The 20307-nt window shown below is 38.0% G+C and overlaps 2 protein-coding genes across 4 annotated transcripts; one reads left to right on the forward strand and one right to left on the reverse strand.

The window, feature by feature from the left end:
• The first annotated feature begins 21 nt into the window (after positions 1-21).
• LOC103463106 (E3 ubiquitin-protein ligase RNF14-like) lies at positions 22-5296 on the forward strand. The gene is made up of 7 exons (XM_081606028.1): positions 22-355; positions 729-859; positions 1493-1999; positions 2810-2888; positions 3515-3718; positions 4427-4599; positions 4693-5296. Exons 1-7 carry the CDS (start codon positions 202-204, stop codon positions 4753-4755), a joined length of 1311 nt encoding a protein of 436 aa, XP_081462154.1. The 5' UTR covers positions 22-201; the 3' UTR covers positions 4756-5296.
• Positions 5297-7814: 2518 nt separating this feature from the next.
• ankmy1 (ankyrin repeat and MYND domain containing 1) lies at positions 7815-20193 on the reverse strand. 3 transcript variants are annotated; one of them, XM_008406279.3, is made up of 20 exons: positions 19821-20193; positions 19152-19274; positions 18861-19055; positions 18513-18751; positions 17871-18087; positions 16892-17053; positions 16535-16707; positions 14845-15142; positions 14583-14767; positions 13561-13732; positions 12161-12301; positions 11967-12074; positions 11779-11886; positions 11577-11699; positions 10610-10711; positions 10355-10520; positions 9870-9911; positions 9708-9771; positions 9466-9620; positions 7815-8579 (listed from the first exon to the last, which is right to left on the reverse strand). In XM_008406279.3, the coding sequence occupies exons 1-20, from the start codon at positions 20025-20027 to the stop codon at positions 8419-8421; spliced, it is 3141 nt and encodes a 1046-aa protein (XP_008404501.1). In that variant the 5' UTR covers positions 20028-20193; the 3' UTR covers positions 7815-8418. The 3 variants fall into 3 exon arrangements, with proteins under 3 accessions (XP_008404501.1, XP_008404500.1, XP_008404499.1); XM_008406278.3 differs by having other exon boundaries at positions 14583-14764; positions 19152-19298; XM_008406277.3 differs by having other exon boundaries at positions 8107-8579; positions 19152-19298.
• Between the last annotated feature and the right edge of the window lie 114 nt (positions 20194-20307).

A 20307-nucleotide genomic window follows, 5' to 3' on the forward strand; every position in this document is an offset into this window, starting at 1 on the left:
TCCACAGAGGGACGGACTCATATGGACCAGGAAGCTGATGGAGACACAGTAAACAGCTGACAGGAAAATTAAGTCCATTTTTAAACGTTGTAGCCATTTTTAATCGTTTTGTTGAAGGTAGTTTTAAAAAAAGGAACACATTTTAAGCTGCTTCGCTGTCACTTCGAGCGGCGGCTGAACAATTTAGCGTCTCTGGACTTCATGAATAAGGACTTGGAGGAGCAGGAAGACGAGCTGCTCGCCCTGCAGAGCATATTTGGTTCCGAAGAGTTCGTCCGAAATGAGTCGAAGTCTGCCGGAGAATTCCGAGTTTCCGTGGAGCTGCCAGCGGGATTCACTGTGCTCCTAAAACAAGGTACAGTTCAGAAAACTGAGCAAAATCGGGCAGAAGTGCGATGTTTTGTGGAGCTGCGCTTCTACACTGGCTTTTACGGTAGCAGTTTAACTCCGTGGTGCGTTCAAGTTAGCTAGTACAACAGAATATCTAATAAAAAACCTTATTCAGTTACTGTCGAGGTTTGACTAAGCGATCTTTGACCATATTCAAAAACGGGAAAAAGTCAGTTTATTTGGATGCCACATTATTATTGTTATTTATTTTTTTTGGTCAGAAAATAATAAACATTTCTAAACTATATCTTTGTGGAAGCAAACATAAAATTAGACATGACTGTTTACATAATAGGCAAATATTAGTGTCTTTAACTTGTTTTTTTTCTTCCGACTAGGTGGAACAATAAGGCAGTATGACGTCTCTTTCCTTCCGCCACTGCTTCTGACCTTTGAACTTCCTGGAGATTACCCGTCCTCTGCCCCTCCCTCCTTCACTCTCACCTGCAGCTGGCTGACACACCCACAGGTAATAAATAAATGACAATGGTGGAAAAACGTCTGAAGCAATGCACTGGGGATCAGTCACACAATAAATAAATAAGTTATCCGCTATATGTGACGTATAGGGAGGGGCGCTGCACTACAGGGGCGCCAAAAACGAGGGTGTGAAATTTATTCCTAGTCAGCATTTTCTGCATCCAGTCAAAGTCTACACTGAAAATGAACCTACAGGACCAGAAGAAAATATATGCGAACCCCTAAGAACTGAAAATACTACGATGGTGGATTAGGGTTATTGTTGATTAAAAATAAAATAAAAATTATAAGGTAAATTTCAGGCAAAAAATGTTGAAAAATCTTTGACTTTTGAGACTCAGTTACTAGAAACAACTCAGAAAATGATTTTCAAAAGTCAAAGATGATCAAACTTTTATGTGTTTTTCTAAAAGATTTCAGAGATTAATTCCAAAATTTCTGAGTTGTTTCTAGCAAATACTTGAATTATCGAACTTCTGAGATTAATCTAAAAAAAATGAACGACAGAAGAGATTTTTGGCAGAAATGTATTCCCTTCTTTTCTATCTATAATGGCCTTAATACGCCGTTGTAAAATCCCTCCCAACCATGGAATAAAATATTTTTTGTTTCTCTGTCTCAGCTAACTTCCCTGAGTGATCGGCTCACAGATCTCTACCAGGCCACTGGGGGCGCTGTGGTGCTCTTCTCCTGGATCCAGTTTCTGAGAGAGGAAACCCTGAAGCAGCTGGACATCCACAATCTGCTGGAGCTTCCTTCTGAGCAGATCGATTCTTCCTCAGCTGCAGACAGATCTGAACTTCCTGTTCCGGCCGGACAGGAAGTCGTCCCTCCAAACGAAGCCCAAAGTGACTCTGGTCTCTCTTTGACTGCGTCTCAGATTCTCCTGTCCCAGATCTTGATCCACAATGCAGAGCAGAAAGAAAAGGTGTTTGCCGCCACACCGTTTGACTGCGGCGTGTGTTTCTCGAGCCAGCTCGGGTCCGAGTGCGTTCAGGTGTATGAGTGCGGCCACATCTTCTGCCGGGTCTGTCTCGACGAGTTCTGGAAAGCCCAGATTACGGAGGGGAACGTCCGTGGCGTTACCTGTGCTCAGGTAGACTGCTCTGCCACGCCAATTCCTGCACAGGTACGCCGCATTTTGAGACCCACCGTCGTAAAAAAGGGAATCATACAATCAGTTCAAAAGGTTCTTAAAGCTGCAGTTAGTGGAAGCTAACGCTAAAGCGCTAACCATAAACATCAGCTCCCCTAATGGGTTATACTAAGACGATACCTAGTGGAAACTAACGCCACAGCGCTAACTTCAACAATGTTGATACTCACATGTTGTATCATTGGAACATGCTCATTGGATACAGCTCTCGACCAAAAATAGCCAATCAGAGCCAGGAGGCGGGTCTTAGCGAGGTCGGTCATCCTAATGTACTCGCTGCTAAATGTGCTAATGGTGGAGAAACAACTTACTGTTACAGGAAACCATTTATCGGCCATGATCAGTGGCTATTCTAACGTTAGCTCCACTAACATTACCATTACCATTCACCACATGCTATAGTAGCTGCTCGAGCAAAGCTGCGCCACATTGTGATTGGCAGCACTAAGACCCGCCTCCTAGCTCTGATTGGTTATTTCGTTGTTTCTGGTTAGCATTGGGAGAAGGCAGAGGAGCTAAACCTGTATCACACCAAACTGTCACAACGGTGACGGTGATAGTTTCAACTAATATCTAAATATATATACGTAGTAGAAAAGTTAATGCAACAAAGTATAAAGTTTTCATTATTTTTTAAAACATTTCAATAGATATAATGAGCCATAAATTTACAGCAGTTTTCTTCCTTTTTGTTTGTTTTGGTGAAAATAATTACATAAATCTCATACATACATAGTTTTATCCTCACTTTTTCCCTTCTGTGCGTCTCTAATGACTCTTCAGGTGAAAAGTCTTGTAGGAGAGGAGCTCTTTCACAGATATGACCGTCTTCTGCTGCAGTCTACCCTGGACGCCATGCCTGGTATGCCTATATATAATGGAGACTTATTATGCAAAACGCACATCTTGGATGTTTTTGTGCTTCCATTTAGGTTTGAACTGCTTCTGAAAACAACCTAAATGTTTAAATACAAAACAGCCAGAAGTTTTCTGAATACAAGTTCATGTTTTTGGTGTCTGGAAAACGAGCCATTTCTAAAACCTTCTGAATGTAACGTCACAAATGAGCAGGCACACGTTCCACCCCCGTTACCTAGCAACCACAGCCGAGTTCCGTCCGTTACCTAGCAACCCAAGCTGAGCTCCAGCATGTTTGGTCAGCTGGTTTTGTACAATGGCGTTTCCCATTGACTTAAAATCCAGTAAGCTCTTGCTGCATTGTTGTTGGTTGTGAAGGAGGTTTCACTTCTGCTTTTCAAAGATGTACGGTTGTGTAATGGTGCATCTGTTTTTACATGCAAGTATAAACGTTGATTTATTGTGCAAAAAATGTAATGAACATGTTTTGTATGAGCTATGCTATCCTGTTCCAGGAAGCATTAGAGGTCACCTTTAATTGGCTCCATCAGAGATAAAAATTCAGACACATTTCAGTGTGAAAGGAAAACCACACATGCTCATCTCTCTTTTTTTATTTTTCACTTTTAGACATCATGTATTGTCCTCGGCCGACTTGCGGTTCTGCTGTGATTCTGGAGAAGTCCAGCCCGGCAGCGATGTGCTCTGTCTGCAGCTTTGCTTTCTGTGTAAACTGTAAAAACACGTACCATGGAAGAAGCAAGTGCCATGAAGAACCCGACTTGTCTACGGCGAAGAGTGAAGATCTGCTGATTGCTTTACCAAAGACAGAAGGTACATGGAAATATAAATCCCTCCTGTTAAAGAAAACCTCTGCGCATCTGGAAAACCTGATGATTCGGTTGATTTAAGCAATTTGAGGAAACCATTTACCTTAAACCAGGGGTGTCCAAAGTGTGGCCTGGGGGCCATTAGTGGCACTTGGAACAATTCAGTTTGGTCATGACAAATTTATACAGAAAACGTCTGTGTGCACTGTCTGTTATAGCCGTGTGTTATTTTAAGTTGAATTTCATAGTAAGTAGGGCCATAAATATCTGACTCTTTACTAAAAAACAAACTACATATCAATTATTTTATTGAATTTGGTTAATATCAGGGTTTTTATTACTGGAAATAATCTAAATGTTTTTCTAGACCAAATAAACTGAAAACAAATACCCTAAATGTTGGGCCTTTTATTAAGAGAAAAACTATTACATGTTTAATTCAGATTTTTTTAAAAATCACAATAAAATGATTTTGCATTTAAGTTTGAAAAACAATATGGCTGCCGAAATACTTCCAACTTTGGGATTCTGGCCCATGTTTCAAAAAGTTCAAACACCACTCTGAAATAAATTAATAAAAATTAAATGAAATTCAGTTATATGATATAAATTGTTACCATTTAAAGAACAATTTTATGAAAGAACGATTTAACAAACAGGAATGAATGTCCACGTTGTGTTTCAAGATATATTTTATTTTTATTTTTTCCAGATGGGATCCAGGCACTTATAGAGGAATATGCCAAAAGCGGCAAGCGAAGGCGTCGCCTCCTAGAAAACAGATATGGCCGTAAATTGCTTGGTTATACTGTCGAAATGCATTTTAGCGACAAATGGATAGCCACCAACACCAAACCCTGCCCTCACTGCTTCACCCCAATACATGTACGTTTTGTTTTTAACAGCTTTAGATTCTCATTGTTTCAGGCAATCTGGTTCTTTTATTCACATTATGCTGTTTGTTCGTTTGTGTTGCAGAAAGATGGCGGATGTAACCACATGTTTTGCACTCAATGTAAACGGGACTTTACGTGGCAGTGACGCTGTAGACTTGACTCCGTTTCTCAAACTTTGGACCGCGGCCGCCCCCTAGTGGCCGCCCAGGTGCTGCATGTAAACGACCGTTTGTTTACTGTGACGTCAGCTCGCAGTGCGACGCTACAGCTAGCTTAGCATAGGGCTGAAATAATGGATCAAACCGGGTCACTCAAGAAAAACTGAAGATACCGGTGGAAAGAAAACAACGGCAGGAATACTGCAGAGGAGGGCAGAGAACTAAAAAACTACTAAAGCAAGAGTAGCTCTACTTCGACATATTTTTACTCAAGTAAACATAAAAAGTAGCTGTCCAAGAAATTAGTCAAGTAAGAATAAAAAAGTATTTGGTAAAAAGTACTGGGTAACTGATCAAATTACCATCATTTCATATTTAAAAATGATATAATCATATGGAAATTTTGGTATTTTAAAGACGAAAAAGACAATAATTCATATAAGTAACAAGAAATGAAATCAGGCAAAATGAAAAATGTCCAAATCAGTTTCTTTCAATAAAAAAATTATAAAATTTTAACAAAAACTGCAGGTGTGTGTCTGTGTCTGGTGAATCTTTGATTAAAACATGTTTGTTTTTCATTCAGTGGGTAGAAAATCCAGAAATTTTACTCAATAGTGAAAATACTTGATAATAAAATCACTTTTAATTGACTGGTAGTAAAAACACTGTCTCCCTCCCTTCCTACGTTGTAAAAACATGAGGCTGCATGTCCCCCATGCTGCAGGTTTTTTTTTCCCAAGACAGAAAATGTGAAGTTTCACTCATTGTTCCAGGAAAGATTCAGTTTAACTACAATAACAATGTAATAACTGAAGACCTAAAACTGAAGCTAAACCGCCACCTGAGGAGTTCTGGGTAGAAAATGTTCACTTTTTTGGATAAATTACTGTGTTTTGTTCTCAACAAATTGCCATATTTTAGACTCTTTATACTCCATTAATCGATTACTAAATTAGCTGATTATTTCAACAATTGATTAATCATGATTAATTTGATTAATCGTTTCAGCCCTTGTTGCAAATAATGCATAAAACTACAAAAGTATATTAAGGCCATTGTAGATAGAGGGGGGTATACATCTATGCAACAAAAATCCCTAAAATGTTATTTTCTAGAAAAAACAAGAACATTTCTGTTTGAAAAATAGAAAATTTTCCTGAAAAAAACTCAGAAATTTCTAAAAGTTGAAAATTTTCGATTTTGGAATTTTTTTGACTTTTGAAACTAGAAATTTTAATATTTTTTTCTAGAAAATTTGAGATTAATCTCAAAATATGAGTTTTCTGGTGGAAGTTTATTCTCCTGTTTTGTTTTTGCCGTTGAGAAGCATGTTAGCCACAAATGGATAACCGTTAATACTAAACCCTGTCCTCACTGCTTCTGCGCAATACAGGTACTTTCTGTTACAACGGCTTAAAGGTTTACTTTCTAATTAGCTGCGTTTCCTTTACAAATGTTCGCAAATACATGTCAATTATCTGCAAATGTCGAAAAAACACAATTTCACTACGGTGTATCCATTACATACAAAATGAAATTAAAATCACGCGTGAATAAGCTTGTTCACGCGATAAGTCATTAAAAAAACATGGCGCCGATATTTCATGGCAGTTTAAGGCTGGAAAACCACCTCATCCCAAAATGCAAAAACTTTTTTCCCTCCTAAATTGCCGTGTTTCTATTCAGTGAATTTAATTTTGTAATTTCAGTTTGCGCAGTTGTACGGTTAATGGAAACGCAGCTAGTATTTCATGCGACCCATTTTCTCAAAATGTAACGTCATATTGTTTGTGTTACAGAAGGAAGGCGGAAGCAGCATTATGATTTGCGGCGGTTTGACTGGGAGCTCGGGCCCTTTTAGGATCATAAGAAATGCTCTTCAAGTCTGTTTATGCATATTTCAAAATATTATACTACAGTGATTATACTATTAGTTATACTGGATGAAATTTAGGCGATTATTTTTAATGTGTATTACTCAGATGATTAAATCAATTAATCTGACTTTTCAAAATTGTCCCATTCTACAGATTTTTTTATTCAACCATCTTTTTTTGTGCAATATTTTAAATACATTAAAAGATGCAAAAAAACAAAAAGTTAAATTCCTTCTTCAAACAATAAAATAAAAATATTTTGCCTGAATTGCAGTAAGTAGGCCAGTCACAGTAACAATCTTAGCTGGATGATAAATTGTCCTAGAAGTTGTTGCAACAAACGATAATATTGTTGACACCATACTATAACTGGATAGCAAACGTGCTTTACACAGAATTTGGACCAGGTGAAGCTCAGACTGTCACGTGACCCAGTTTTAGCTCACATTCTGTTTAAAAAAGAAACAACTTCTTAGTAAGCACTTTTGTTATCCAATTATTGATTAGTTTATCCCAAAAAACAATAAACTGATCAGCCATACACTATATTTATGTTAAGCCAAGCAGAAAGAGTTGAGTTTTTCACATATTGATGTTAAAAGTATTAATTAGCTGCACAGTGGTGCAGTTGGTAGAGCTGTTGCCTTGCAGCAAGAAGGTTCTGGGTTCGATTCCTGGCCCCGGTCTTTCTGCATGGAGTCTCCATGTTCTCCCTGTGCATGCGTGGGTTTTCTCCGGGTACTCCGGTTTCCTCCCACAGTTCAAAAACATGACTGTCAGGTTAATTGGTCTGTCTAAATTGCCCCTAGGTGTGAGTGTGTGTGTGGTTGTGTGTCCTGTGTGTCTCTGTGTTGCCCTGTGACAGACTGGCGTTAGCTGGAGAGGCACCAGCAACCCTCCCGACCCCACTGAGGGACCAGGGTGTAAGAAGATGGATGGATGCATCCTTTGCTCCAATTGATCAAGCGTTCACTGAAGGAATAATATGCTATTGATTTGTAGGCAATATTTATTTTATTTGAAAAAATAATTCAGTTATTTATTTCCATCTTTTAATGTTTTTCTGATATTGTATAAGGAAGTTAATTGCCTTGATGTGCAGAATGTGGCAATTTCTTTAGCTGTTGATCGTCAGTTGATCCCTTGAGTCAATAATAAACAAAATATCATCAATAATAAAGTTTAAACAGAAAAATAAGTTTAAATTTACTGCAAATATTTTCTTATCCATTTTTAAAATTTTACATCCAGGTTTATATTTATAACTTTTACAGTCTGTGAAGTCTTTATTTCAGAGGGCATCATTTAATCTGCTATTGCATATAAGAAAACAATTTAAAAAAATATATTTTTTATTTGAAACCATGAATAAATGTAAAAAAAATTTATTATCACAATAGGAAATATTTAAGTGCACCACTTATACCCCCTCGCCTCTGCAGAAATAATGAAATTCCCAACATTTAACAGAAATTTATAACAGAGGTGAAACAAAACTACATCAAGACCAACACGTCTTAAAAAATAAAACAAATACAAAAATGGCTTAGTCCTGAGATTTCTGAGCATTTCTTTGGTTTGACATTTTTAAAATTATGCGAAAGAAACCAAAGAAGAAAGCATGTCTTCGGACAGACATGTAGACTTTATGACATGTAGATCATAAAATAGTTCTTACTAAGAGAACTGTTGTTAACGGCACAACTGCATTTAAGTTCAAATTACTTTAATTTAAAAATAACAGCCACTTTTCAAAGCATCTAAAACCCGTCAGATGTGACTGTAGTTTTCCTTCAGGTAGATCTGGTTCTCCAGGGTCTGCTGCAACTTGGTCAGCGGTTTGGGAGGTTCCGGCTTGTACCTTATGATGGTTACGGTTTTCGGTTTGCGCGGTTTAAACGAAGATCTCTTCCGATGGGCATCGATATAGGCTGCATTTCAAGAAGAAGACAGACAAGTCAAAAACACTACTCACCTGAACATAGTTTACATTATTTATTAATCCAATGTTGACATTTTAGTCAGGCTGAGTGAAATGGCTCCAATTTTTTCATACCATGTGATTTTAATCTATTTTTTTCTCCTAAAAACGAAATTACAAATGGCAGAAAATATTTTTTTCAAGTGCCTTTTATTTCATTTCATTCCTTTTTGTGTAGAATAATAACATTAGCAGAATACAGACGCAATTTTACCAGGTCTTAAAATTATAGGAAAAAAGTGCTTGTTTTTTAACTTTCTTGCCTTTAAATATAACAACAGGAAATTAAAATAGGGGGAAAAACCCAAAAGTGTTGAGTTTGGGCTCAGTAAACACGTAGCAAAACAAACGAGAGATGGGCTACATTTAAAAAAAACATCATTTTAATGAGAAAAAAAGCTTAAATTAATAACTTTTTTTGTTATTTTTGATGTTGGAGTTCTTATAAACTTACTACTTCATTCTCCTTATATTATGACTTTATTATTATTTTTATCCTAAAAATAATAATAATAATAATAATAATAATAATAATAATAATAATAATAATAGCTTGTCAAACAAGATGGCCGCCCTGGACGTGCTAACATGTCTTGTAACTATGGAAACCCCAGAAGCACATTGGTGACAAAAAAAAAATCCAGATTTTCCAAAAATTAAATCTCCAAAAACCAAAAATGTGACATTTCACGCAGCCCTACATGTTAGTAGAATTTTCTTATTATTAGTTTCTAAGCCTAGTTTAATTAAAATTCTTCTCCTCAGGGTGTTCATGTCCTAAATTTCATATTCTGTGTAGATTTACTGCGGCTATGTTGATATCTGTGGGTTCCCACCTGCCATCTGGAGACACTCCTCCTTGTGATTTTCATCCCAGGATTTCATTTTGCAGGACTTGGAGCAGTAGTAGACCCTCTGGCAACGGCCACAAATCGCCAGCTTCACAAACACAGAGCGGCCGCAGTGATAGCAGAACTTTACCGCCGGCAGCCTGAGGAAGGATTTACAGTCGCGGGGTTTGAGAAGTGCAGTGTGAAAGGCGGATTGAAGAGGAAGGAGATCAAAATAGTGTGTGTACCTCGGAGGTTTGGGCGGCGTTTTTCCATGAATACTACGCTTGCTTGGGGTCTCGTCCTCTGGACCTGTTGGTGTTATTAGTGTTTAATTAGTCACTATTACAATTAAAAAAAACCCTCATACATGCCACAAAAGTCAAGTTATTGATAGAAATGATAACAACCTGTGGCTCTCTCTCTCTCTCTGTGTGTGTGTGTGTGGACATCTGAATATTTAAAGGAGACATATTATGTCAAACAAGAGCATATACACAAAGTCCACAGAATTATATTCTGACATCAGAACATTGGAAAAGTTTGCATAAACGTAATAATATATCTAGCACTGAATCAATTAATCACTAATTGTAAATAATAATCAACTTAGTCATCCATTAATGATTAACTAGAGTATCCAGACTCAAAAATCTGCTGAAATAACATACGCAGAGCAATAATTAAGCCAAAATTGTACAAAAAATATATACATTTTGCACTACAGACAAAAAACCCTTCGTCTGAAAGTGTGTTCTACCCAGAACTTCTCAAGTAGCAGTTTTAGCTCAACCTAGTTATTGCTGTCCAATAATCAATTGATCCACTTACTCTTAAATTACGTTACAGAAAAAAATAACTTGCATACGTTTTGCAAATAAAATGTTACACTTACCAGTCGGCTGAAGGTGTTGCTCCTGTTCTAGAGCCTTCCTCTCCATCAGAGCAGCGCTCTTCCTCAACAGTTTCGCCATCAGACTCAGAAGATGGCGCCAATTCTTTATTAAAGCCCTCTCCTGCATGTTCAAGGCGTGGAACGGAGTGCGAGCAAAACGGACATCCTAAAGCATGTTCAGATGGAAGCACATGCAGCAACTCAAATCACTTTTAACCCCCAGAGGCAAATTATTAGATGGTGCAACAGGGTTACCTGCTGGAAGGAGTGGTATGCAAAGTCGGTGGCCATTCCCATCCCTTCGCCCACTGGAACTTGCATCAGGATATTAGCACCAGCCTTGGCTAATAGTTCAAGCTACAAAGACGCATAATATTATCTTATTACATCAGCCATACATTATTTACACTCGCTTGTCTGTAAACGGGGAGAGCAATTTAGTTATGGAGCTAAATTGAGGCCAACATTTTTTAAACTGAAAAAAAAAAAATCTTTTAAGTTTCAAAACTTTTTTTAATTCAGTTTATTTTTTTACAAACTTTATGGCCCCGATTTAGCTCCATACAGGACACAATGTGGACAGATTGCAACCCATCACAGAGCAACACAAGAAAAGTTGCTTTTAAGTTAGTTTTGTCTTATTTCAGTTGCACTTAGATATTTGTACTCTGAACTAGACAAAAATACTTAGTAAGGTTTTTGCAGTGGATAGCTGACATATTTTAATCCTTCACTTATTCCAGGAACTTTATCACATTATATACATTATTTCTAAACATATGGATGATTAAAGGTCTTTCTGTTAATTATGATGATTTTCCACTTACAGCTAATGAAATGAAAATGTTTTATGTCAATAATTAATTAATATTGATGAAAAATACTAGTTATTGGTGAAATAATCTGCAGGTGGAACAAGACATTTTAACTGATAATATGGGAAAAACGTGTTGCTCCACTAGCAGATTACTTCACCTATAACTAGTACTGTTTCATCAATATTAAGGAATTATTTACTTAAAACAAGTTCCTACATCTTGCCGAAAAATCACTTGTAAGTTAGTTTTATCTTAGTTTGTACTAAGATATTTGCACTGGCAACTAAACCAAAAATACTTTGTAGGATTTTGTGTTTTTGCAGTGTAACTCCTTACGGTGAGAAATCACAACTAAATGTAAATTTGCATTTAATTTTAAGATACATCTCTACGTTTGAGTTTACCACTTTGATTCTGTCGCCACCTAAGCGGTAGTTGAAGTTGGCGAGGGCGCAGAGAGCACTGCCCACCCTCCTGCCCAGAGGTAAGTTGGGATCTGCGCCTGCCTTCAAGATCTCCTCCACTGCCTGAGTGAAGACAAGAGGGCAAACGTGACGAGTCTTAAATTTATGCAACCGTTGCCCTGACGGAGGGCGGCGGCGGTACCTCGTCATTGCCGCTCGCTATGGCCAAGGAGAGGGGAGAGTGTCCGCTCCAGAGGAGGTCGGTGCTGGCTCCGTGGGAGAGCAGGAGCTCCACCACTTTACAGGCATTCTGCAAAACACACAAGTAAAATACATTTCATATGACTAAGGATGTGCACAGCTGTGAATGTGTGAACTGTTGGCCCAGACCGAGTAGTCCCCATCTCTCTGGCAGGCTATGTGCAGGGCAGTTCGGCCCCCGTCTCTCAGACTCATGTCCTCAGTCTCGTCCTTCCACTCTTTATCCGCCATTAAGTCCTGAAAAGACAGAAAAATACTAACTTTACACTTTACCTCCTTTATTAAACAGGGGCGTATGTTAAAAGGTGAACGTAAACATGCACCAAATCCGGTTGGTAGATCTCTTCCTGGTCACATGCCCGAGAGTCGGGTTCGGTGACGGCGTGCAAAAGCATTTCAGTGATTTGTGCACCTTCAGAACCGTGCAACGCTGCAGCAACATGGAGGGGATAAAACCCTTTATTCTACAGAGAGGAAGAAAAAAACCCGGCATGTTGGAAAACTGAGATAAACTACAAATTACTTAAAGTATATGATCTACTATTACACTCCAAATTAAATTAATCTTTAATAGCATAATCTCACAAGGGCTGAAACAATCAGATTAATTGTGATTAATTGATTCTTGAAATAATCGTCAGCCAATTTGGTAATTGATTAATGCTAATTACATTAGCAGCTAACTGTGCTAAAGTAATTAAGCCAGGACTGTAAAAAACAAACAAACGTTTAAGACAAAAAAATCAACAAAATCAAAGTTTTCCTTAATTCTGCATTTTTCATGATGTTGTTTCAGTTTTTTTTGTGCGTGTTCATGTGTATTGTGGACAGCCACTTTTATAGCTTTTTTTAACAAAGACTTTATTTTATTAGTTCTGCATTCAAATTCAATAATTACCACATTAAGTCACAAGCATCAATTTCCAGTACAACCAAACAAATCAGTTGAACAAGAACGATTCGGCGAGCTGAAGTTCCAAGGAGTCTTTTCTCCACCAATCAGTGGAACATAAAACACAGGTTACAAATGGATTATAAACATGAAATATGAAATAAAGGGAAGATTTTCCTCCCGTAACCTTTGCCTGCATCTTAAGAGACATATAGAGAGTATACCTGTGTATTTACATTTATTTTACTTGCTACAATGTTAATTGCAAATATGTCATCAAAGGGTTCAACCATTTCTTAAATAAATCAATGGACATGTTTAGTTTTGCTGTTATTTTCTCCATTGTATAAACGCTCACTAGTCTCTCTTTCCATTGATTTATAGTAGGGGGTAAAAGTTTATACCAACCTACTGTTATCATTTTGGCTATGAGTACCAGGATTCCAAACAAGTACCGGTTTACTTAATAAATTAGTTGGAGGTACTCCCAGAACAAAGACAAGGGGGTTCCGTTCAATATAAATGTGTAAAATATTAGAAATTTCCTCTCTAATTCCTTCCCAAAATGTTTTAATCTTTAGACAATCCCAGAGGATATGAGTGGGATCTCCAACTACTCCACACTGTCTCCAGCACAAATTTGATTTAGCTTGATCAAATTTTGAAATAATACATATCTAACGATTACTTTCCAATAAAATTCTTTCCATGTTGGACTGTTGGGCAGTTCATGTCCATTTTCACACACTTGCTCCCAGTCTTGATCCTCAATCACAACATTAATTTCTAGTTCCCACTAAAAAACATATAATTTACAGAGGAGATTCCTACCTTCATTGGAAGGCGAATATCAGTACGAGCTCCACACATGAGCAATTTATGGACGACCTCAGTGTCGCCCGCCATTATGGGCAAAAACAGGACGGGCATTGGGACCCTGCAGCAGTTGGGGTCGGCTCCACGATCCAGTAACAGCTTCAGGGTTGTTAAACGAACACCGGGCCTAGCCGAGCACAAACAGGGGTTCTGCCGGTGTTAACAAGTTACATTTTAGACTTTTAAAAACATTTTTAATGTCATCTTAAAGTAAATTTCTGAGCAAATGTAAACAAGTGGCAAAAATGAACACCGTCCAGCCAACTGGTAATACATTTGCGCATATCCGCTGTTAATAGGAAGAAAGCTAGCTGTAGCTCGCTAGCTAAAAATTAGCAGCTAGTGAGCCGGCTCATGTCACAGGACCACAGGACTACGATGACGCAGTACAAAATAGGAGTACATTTCTGCCAAAAAACTCATAAATTTAGAGCTTAAGCTCAGAAATGTTCTAGAAAAAAATATATTAATTTCTGAGTTAGAAAAGTCAGTAATTTTAGACTTTTGAAACTGAATTTTTTTCTCCGAGGAAATGTCAGAGATTAGGCTAAAAATATTTAGTGTAAATTTACTTCTGTATTTTTTCTGTCTACAATGGTCCTAAAACACTGTAGTACAGAACACAATGATGTCTGCACATCACTTGGCCTGACAGAACAAAAACTACATACAAGATGGAATAGTCCTGCTATGGCAAAATTTAAGATCTGTGTTTAACATGTTTGTACGAAAAATTAGAGCCACTGAAAAAAAATTCTGACTTTATCTCTGAATATTGACTTTTTTTCTCAGAATTATGAGATTAAGGTAAAAATTAAGAGAAAAAAGTCGTCCTAAAACTGTAAGGCCAACTTTTTAAATACATTTTAAGGTTTTAATTTTAGAAATGAATTTACGAGACCCTGCACAGACCACATCGTCATCACCATTAGACCCAGAACAAAGGAGCAGCATGTGAGGGGGGAATGATCACTGACTCGATTTCCTTGAGGGTCATTTTGCGTATAATCTCCTCTGAGTCACACTGCGGGGCTCGCTTAGCCAAAGTCAGCAGCTCAGCTGACTGCTGCAGCGTCTCTTCTGATTCAGCGATGCCGCTGCTGCGGATGGAACAGGTGGAGTCAAGGCTCTGATTGGGGGTCAGATCGTGGTCTCCGCCCTGCTGCAGACAGAATCACAGCTCTCAGAAAAACACATAGAAAACAAAGGAGGATGGGTTCAGCGCGACCTTCCTGCTACCTCGGCTGGGACATCCTGCCCACTCCCCAGAGAAATGCGTTCACCCAACTCTTGAAAAGTGACTTCTCTGTTTTCACTCTCGGTTAAATTCTCCACGTCTCTGTTGAGCTCATCCTTTAGCTTCTCTAGCCCACTTTCCACATCCTCTCTAACACTCTGCTCGTCTCCAGATTTCTCTGTGGCATCGTAGCCTTCATCCATTCCCGTCGCTTTCCTCTCCTCCTGCAGCTGCTCAGAATCTGCAGGGATTTCACCATTTTGGCCATGTGAGACGTGTACAGGCGGCTCTTCAGATGCCCTGCAAACAAAATAAATACCGTTGGGAATAAATCATTTTGTGTTTTCCTCAATCTCTTTTAGCTTCTTGCATGCTCGTGTATATACACACACAAACACACACACTTAGCACCTGCGCGAAGAGCTAAGGTTAAAGGAAATGACAATACAAAGAACTGACATGATTAATTGTGATTAATCTATCATTGAATTTATCGTCAACTAATTTAGTAATGAATTAATCGTTAACTGGAGTATACAGACTCAAAAGATTAAGGCAAAATATGCCCCAGACTCAAAGACAGTGAGTCACAACTTAAATTTACATAATGGCTCAGTGATTTGTTTTGTTTTGTTCATTGCTCTGATGGTTTTTTTAATTCTTGGAAGTGCTAAGAATGATTAAGCCTGAAGTAAAAAGTGAGTTATGTGCATTATTTCCAATAAGGGCTGAAATGATTAATTGTAATTAATCAATTGTTGAAATAATTCAGTAAATGATTAATCATAAACTGAAAGACACAGATAAAAAAAAGCATTTTTTCTGAAAGAACAATATATTCAGAGCAGTGTCTTTAATCAGAGGCTTCCTCAAATTGGCTGTACTACAGACTGCTACAGGAGATCTTTTCTGCCAGCAGCTGCGACCATCTACAATAACTCTGAATATTCTGAATTAATAATTAATATGAGTTACAACAACATTTAATTTCCCTTTGGGATCAATAAATTATTTTTTAATCAATGTGATGATAGGAGTATTTTTTATCTGCAGATCCTGGATGATAAATTGTCCCGGAAGTTATTGCAATAAACTATAATATTGTTGAGTTGAGACCATTTTCAAGTAATGTAATGGCAATAATGGTAGAATAAAACATGAGCACATTCTCAAAGATCAATAAACTTTAAATTCCATAAAACTGGAAGACATTTTAAATGTCTAAAATAAATAAACAAAACAACAAATAAAATGAATCACAAAGTCTCTATAATCAAAATATTCAGTTTTTGGTAGAAAGAGAGAAAAGAGAAAAACGATAAATTGTGCAAATGGAAATTATCGAGTTTGTTTTAATTTATTGTGTGATTGATTGATTTATTGCTATAGATACAAATGATCAAGTGTTTATTAAAGGAAACCAGTTAATAAAATGTTTATTTTCTTATTTAAAATTAATAGTTTTAATGTATTTTTAAATATAAAATATGCTGAAGTGGTTCAATAAGAAATCAGCAAAATGTGCCAATTATTATTTTTTATTAATCATCAGAATAATAAATGGAGGAATACTAAAATAACAGCAGCAGTCCTGGCGTATTCTCAAAACCTCTTTTAAACAGTGAACAGAAGGTTTGTATTGATGAAATATCTGTAAATCAGCGTGAGGTGAAGGTGTAGGTGCAGGCTTACTGCTCAGTGAGCTGGCTTAAGCTGCTTTGGTTCGTCATATTCTGATTCCGCTTCAGGTTCTGGTTCTGATCCATGCCAGTAATGTGTGATTTGGTTTTCAGGTCCAGCGACTTCGATGGGACGTCAGCCTGGTTGATCGGAGAGCTGGTCTCACCAGGCGGAGACATCGAAACCTTGAGACACGAGGCAGAAACGCACAAATGGGAATGTTTTTCAGGAGCAGCATTTGTGTTTGTGGGGCTATAATTGCTGTGACACACAGCCACAATCATACACCTAATTGTAATTGTAATTTTTATTATTGTCACCAAAGTCCCAAAAGTCCATGTGTCCCAGCACGGCGATGCGTTGTCTTACTGGCGTGTCAGTGGGCGGCTGGATCAGAGTGGACAGCATAGACTCAAAGGGATAGTAGAGGACGAGGCACACAGCCAGGGCGCTCATTCCTTCGTTGTTCATCTTGTCGATATCAGCACCACCATCCAGCAGCAGATGGATCACATCATTATTGCAGTTTACCTGACAGGTGGAGATACAAAAACATGCGATGGACCCGCTGGATGCCACCGTTCACATTAGGAAATGTCAACGCTGGACAGCAAAAAGACGATTCTTTTACATGCCATCCAGAGTAGAACGACTTTCTTAGCCAAATGAAACTGGAAAGACAAATTTACTAGTTTTCACAAGTTCAACAGATTTATGTGTTTTGTAAGGTGGAGTATTAGGGCCATGCTAAGAAATAAAAAAATAAATGATGGGAATAGAGTCGTAGTATTAGGATTTTATTCTCAAAATTTATGTTTTTATTTTAATATAATATTTAATATCGTATTGTTACATTTTAATATTATTTCAGCTTCATTTGTGAAATATTTTGGACTTTATTCTCATATTATTTAGACTTTTTTGTAATATTATGAGTTTTTTTTCATATTGTTTCAACTTTATTCTCAGAGTAGGTTATTCTTAATACTATCGCTTTATTTTCGTAAATATTATGAAGATAAACAACTTTTACTACAATTTTTACTCTAAAATATTTTTGCCGTTTTTCTCATTTTACTATAACTTTATTCTCAAATCATTTAAATTTCATTCTCATATTATTGAAACTTTATTCTCGTAATATTACCACTTTATTCTCATAATTTATGTTTTCATTTTTTCTTAGTTTGGACCTAATACTCCGTTGTAGTTTTGTTTGGGCAAATAAGTTAATTTAGATGAAATTAAAATCTCATTTTACCACCATTGTTCTGTTTGTGCCCCTGAGGGAAAAAAAAACCTAGACACGGCCCTGCAGAGGAGGAAAACTCAAACTGGGAGACGTTACGGTTGCAGCGATGAGCGCGGTTTGTCCTCGTGCGTCGGCTACATCCGGGTAGACGGCGCCGTTTTGGAGGATCTGTGACACGGCGCGCAGCTCCCCTCTGAAGCTGTGCTGAATCAGCAGCTCTGAGTTGACCTCCAGAGGCCCTTTGAGGGCAAAGCTGTCCCCGTTCAGGGAGAGGACGCCTGTGACGTTCCAGTCAACAGTTTCAGTCTGCAGCCTGAAACAAACACGCAGGTAGAGGTGAAACAGATGCTTTCTCTCTGTACAACAAACTTGTGAAGTCGGTTCCCTCCTTCATTAAAGCTAATAAACTTGGTGTCAAACGTTTATGCTGCTATCACTTTAAACATATCAATAAAAAAGTTTCCAGAGGTCATCAGAGGTCCTTATCAATATCTTCAAAGCAAAAGCAGCACAAAGGAAATTTAGTGCTGCATAAAAAGAGTCGAGTTGATTTGGTAAATGTGAGTGGAGGCAGGGTGCTTGACCTCTAATGACCTCCTGAAACATTCTTATTATCTTTAAAATGATAGCGGCACAAACAAAAAATGTTGCTGCACAAACGTGTCACAAACATTTGACACCAATTTTGTTAGATCTGAAGAAGGTCAGGGAGTCGACTTCACTGGAATCGTGCCTAACCTGTGTTCGCGTATGTTAGCCTTCATGCGGATGTGCACAGGGAACGCAGAGAACGGATCCCTTTTGTATCCCCGGTATGGACGAGCGTCTGGCTCCCACTTTTCACCGTGAAAGACTTGATCCAACTCTCTTTTCCTTCCAGGAGGAAGCGGCAAGTGGTCGCCATCTGTAGAGTACCTCTCGATGCCGGGTGGATAGATGAAGCTTTCGTCTGACAGCAGATCTTCGTCTACGTCTGACTGAAGACGGGTTAGAAACAGACGTGACAGGACAGAAGCTAACAGAGTTTATTATGTTTTACCTGTAAGCCTGCAAGGGATTTTGGAGCAAAAGCATGACAGCACATACCTTAATGAAAAAATGCTCACGATGAGAGGACCGCATGAATGCAGCATAATCTGGAAAATTGAGCAGACTAAAGCCTTCTTCTAAAGAGGAGCAGAGTTTTAGCAGGCGCTGCCCGATCCACAGGCCCACATCCTGGTACCCATCTGGATAAGTGAGGACACCGGGACCAAACCTGTGGTCACTGTGGTACAAACCCTGAATATGTGGAAGGAGAACATGCTTTTTTTTCCTACAGAATTTAAAAATGAAAAAAATAAATGAATGAAATAGTCCAAAATACTGCAGGCTCACCTGAAAGATGGCTCCACCTGGGTAGTTTAAACATCCATATCCTTCCTTTCTGTTTAGGTAGAACTTGCCAATGAACTTGTGGCCAGAGGGCCAGCTGTACGCTCCAACGCCATGTTTGAAGTCCTTGTAGAAAAACCCCTCATATAACTACAAAAATCAACAGGAAACTTAGAAAATGAAACACTGGCAGTTGTGTAATGTCACAACTTAACCCTTAAATACATTAAACAAACAGACAACGATAACCTGAGTTCACATGAGATCCAGTTTTTCACAAAAACACAAAATATCACCAAGTATTTTTGGTCTGGTTTCTATTACAAACACTGAAAAAAGACAAAATTAACTTACAGGATATTTTCAGCAAAATATAGGATTGTGCTTTAAGTTAATATTGATGAAAAAGGTGATAATTTCACTTATAAAAATACATTTCCCCTTGTTATAAATAATCTGCCAGCGCAACCAGAACTTCTTCATCAATAATACTGAATTATTGACTCAAACAAGCTCCTACATGTTGAAAAAAAAGTTACTTTTAAGTTAGTTTTGTCTTATTTCAAGTGTATTAAGATATCTGAAATAGAAATGAGACCAAAAAATACTTGGTAAGTTGTTGTTTTTACAGTGTATAGGTAAAACACTGTAAAAGCTGTAATGTCACATTACCTCCCCGTTTTTCCAGCTGTATCGCCCCTTTCCATGTTTGAAATCGTCTAAAAATTCGCCCTCATATTTCGACCCGTCGGGCCACTCCTGAACACCGAAGCCTTCCCGCTTCACCTCGCCGAAGACAGCGACTCTACTGCCGCCGCGACTGCCGCCTTCCCCGTCTGTGTCTGGGACACCTTCACTGCTTGACGGCATTTCTGCCATTGTTCCTGCTTCTTGGATTTGTTTTAATGTGATAATCAATATCTTAGACTGCAACTAGAGATACATTTTTGTTTATCTTCGTGATAAACGCCAACTGCTGGATGTCAGATTTGAGTAGTAACTTTGCCTTCAGCGTTGGTTGACATGACAACGGTGAAGCGCGTGGAGAAAGTAACTCTTCACGCATGCGCATGTGAAAGGTCGAAAGTACCCGAATTAAACAAGTAGTTAAATCATATTTTAAATGTACCATGTAATAAATAAATGTTTAATGTATTTC

Source organism: Poecilia reticulata, chromosome 4 (genome assembly GCF_904066995.2).
Source record: "Poecilia reticulata chromosome 4, P_reticulata-male-v2, whole genome shotgun sequence".
Taxonomy (NCBI): Eukaryota; Metazoa; Chordata; class Actinopteri; order Cyprinodontiformes; family Poeciliidae; genus Poecilia; species Poecilia reticulata.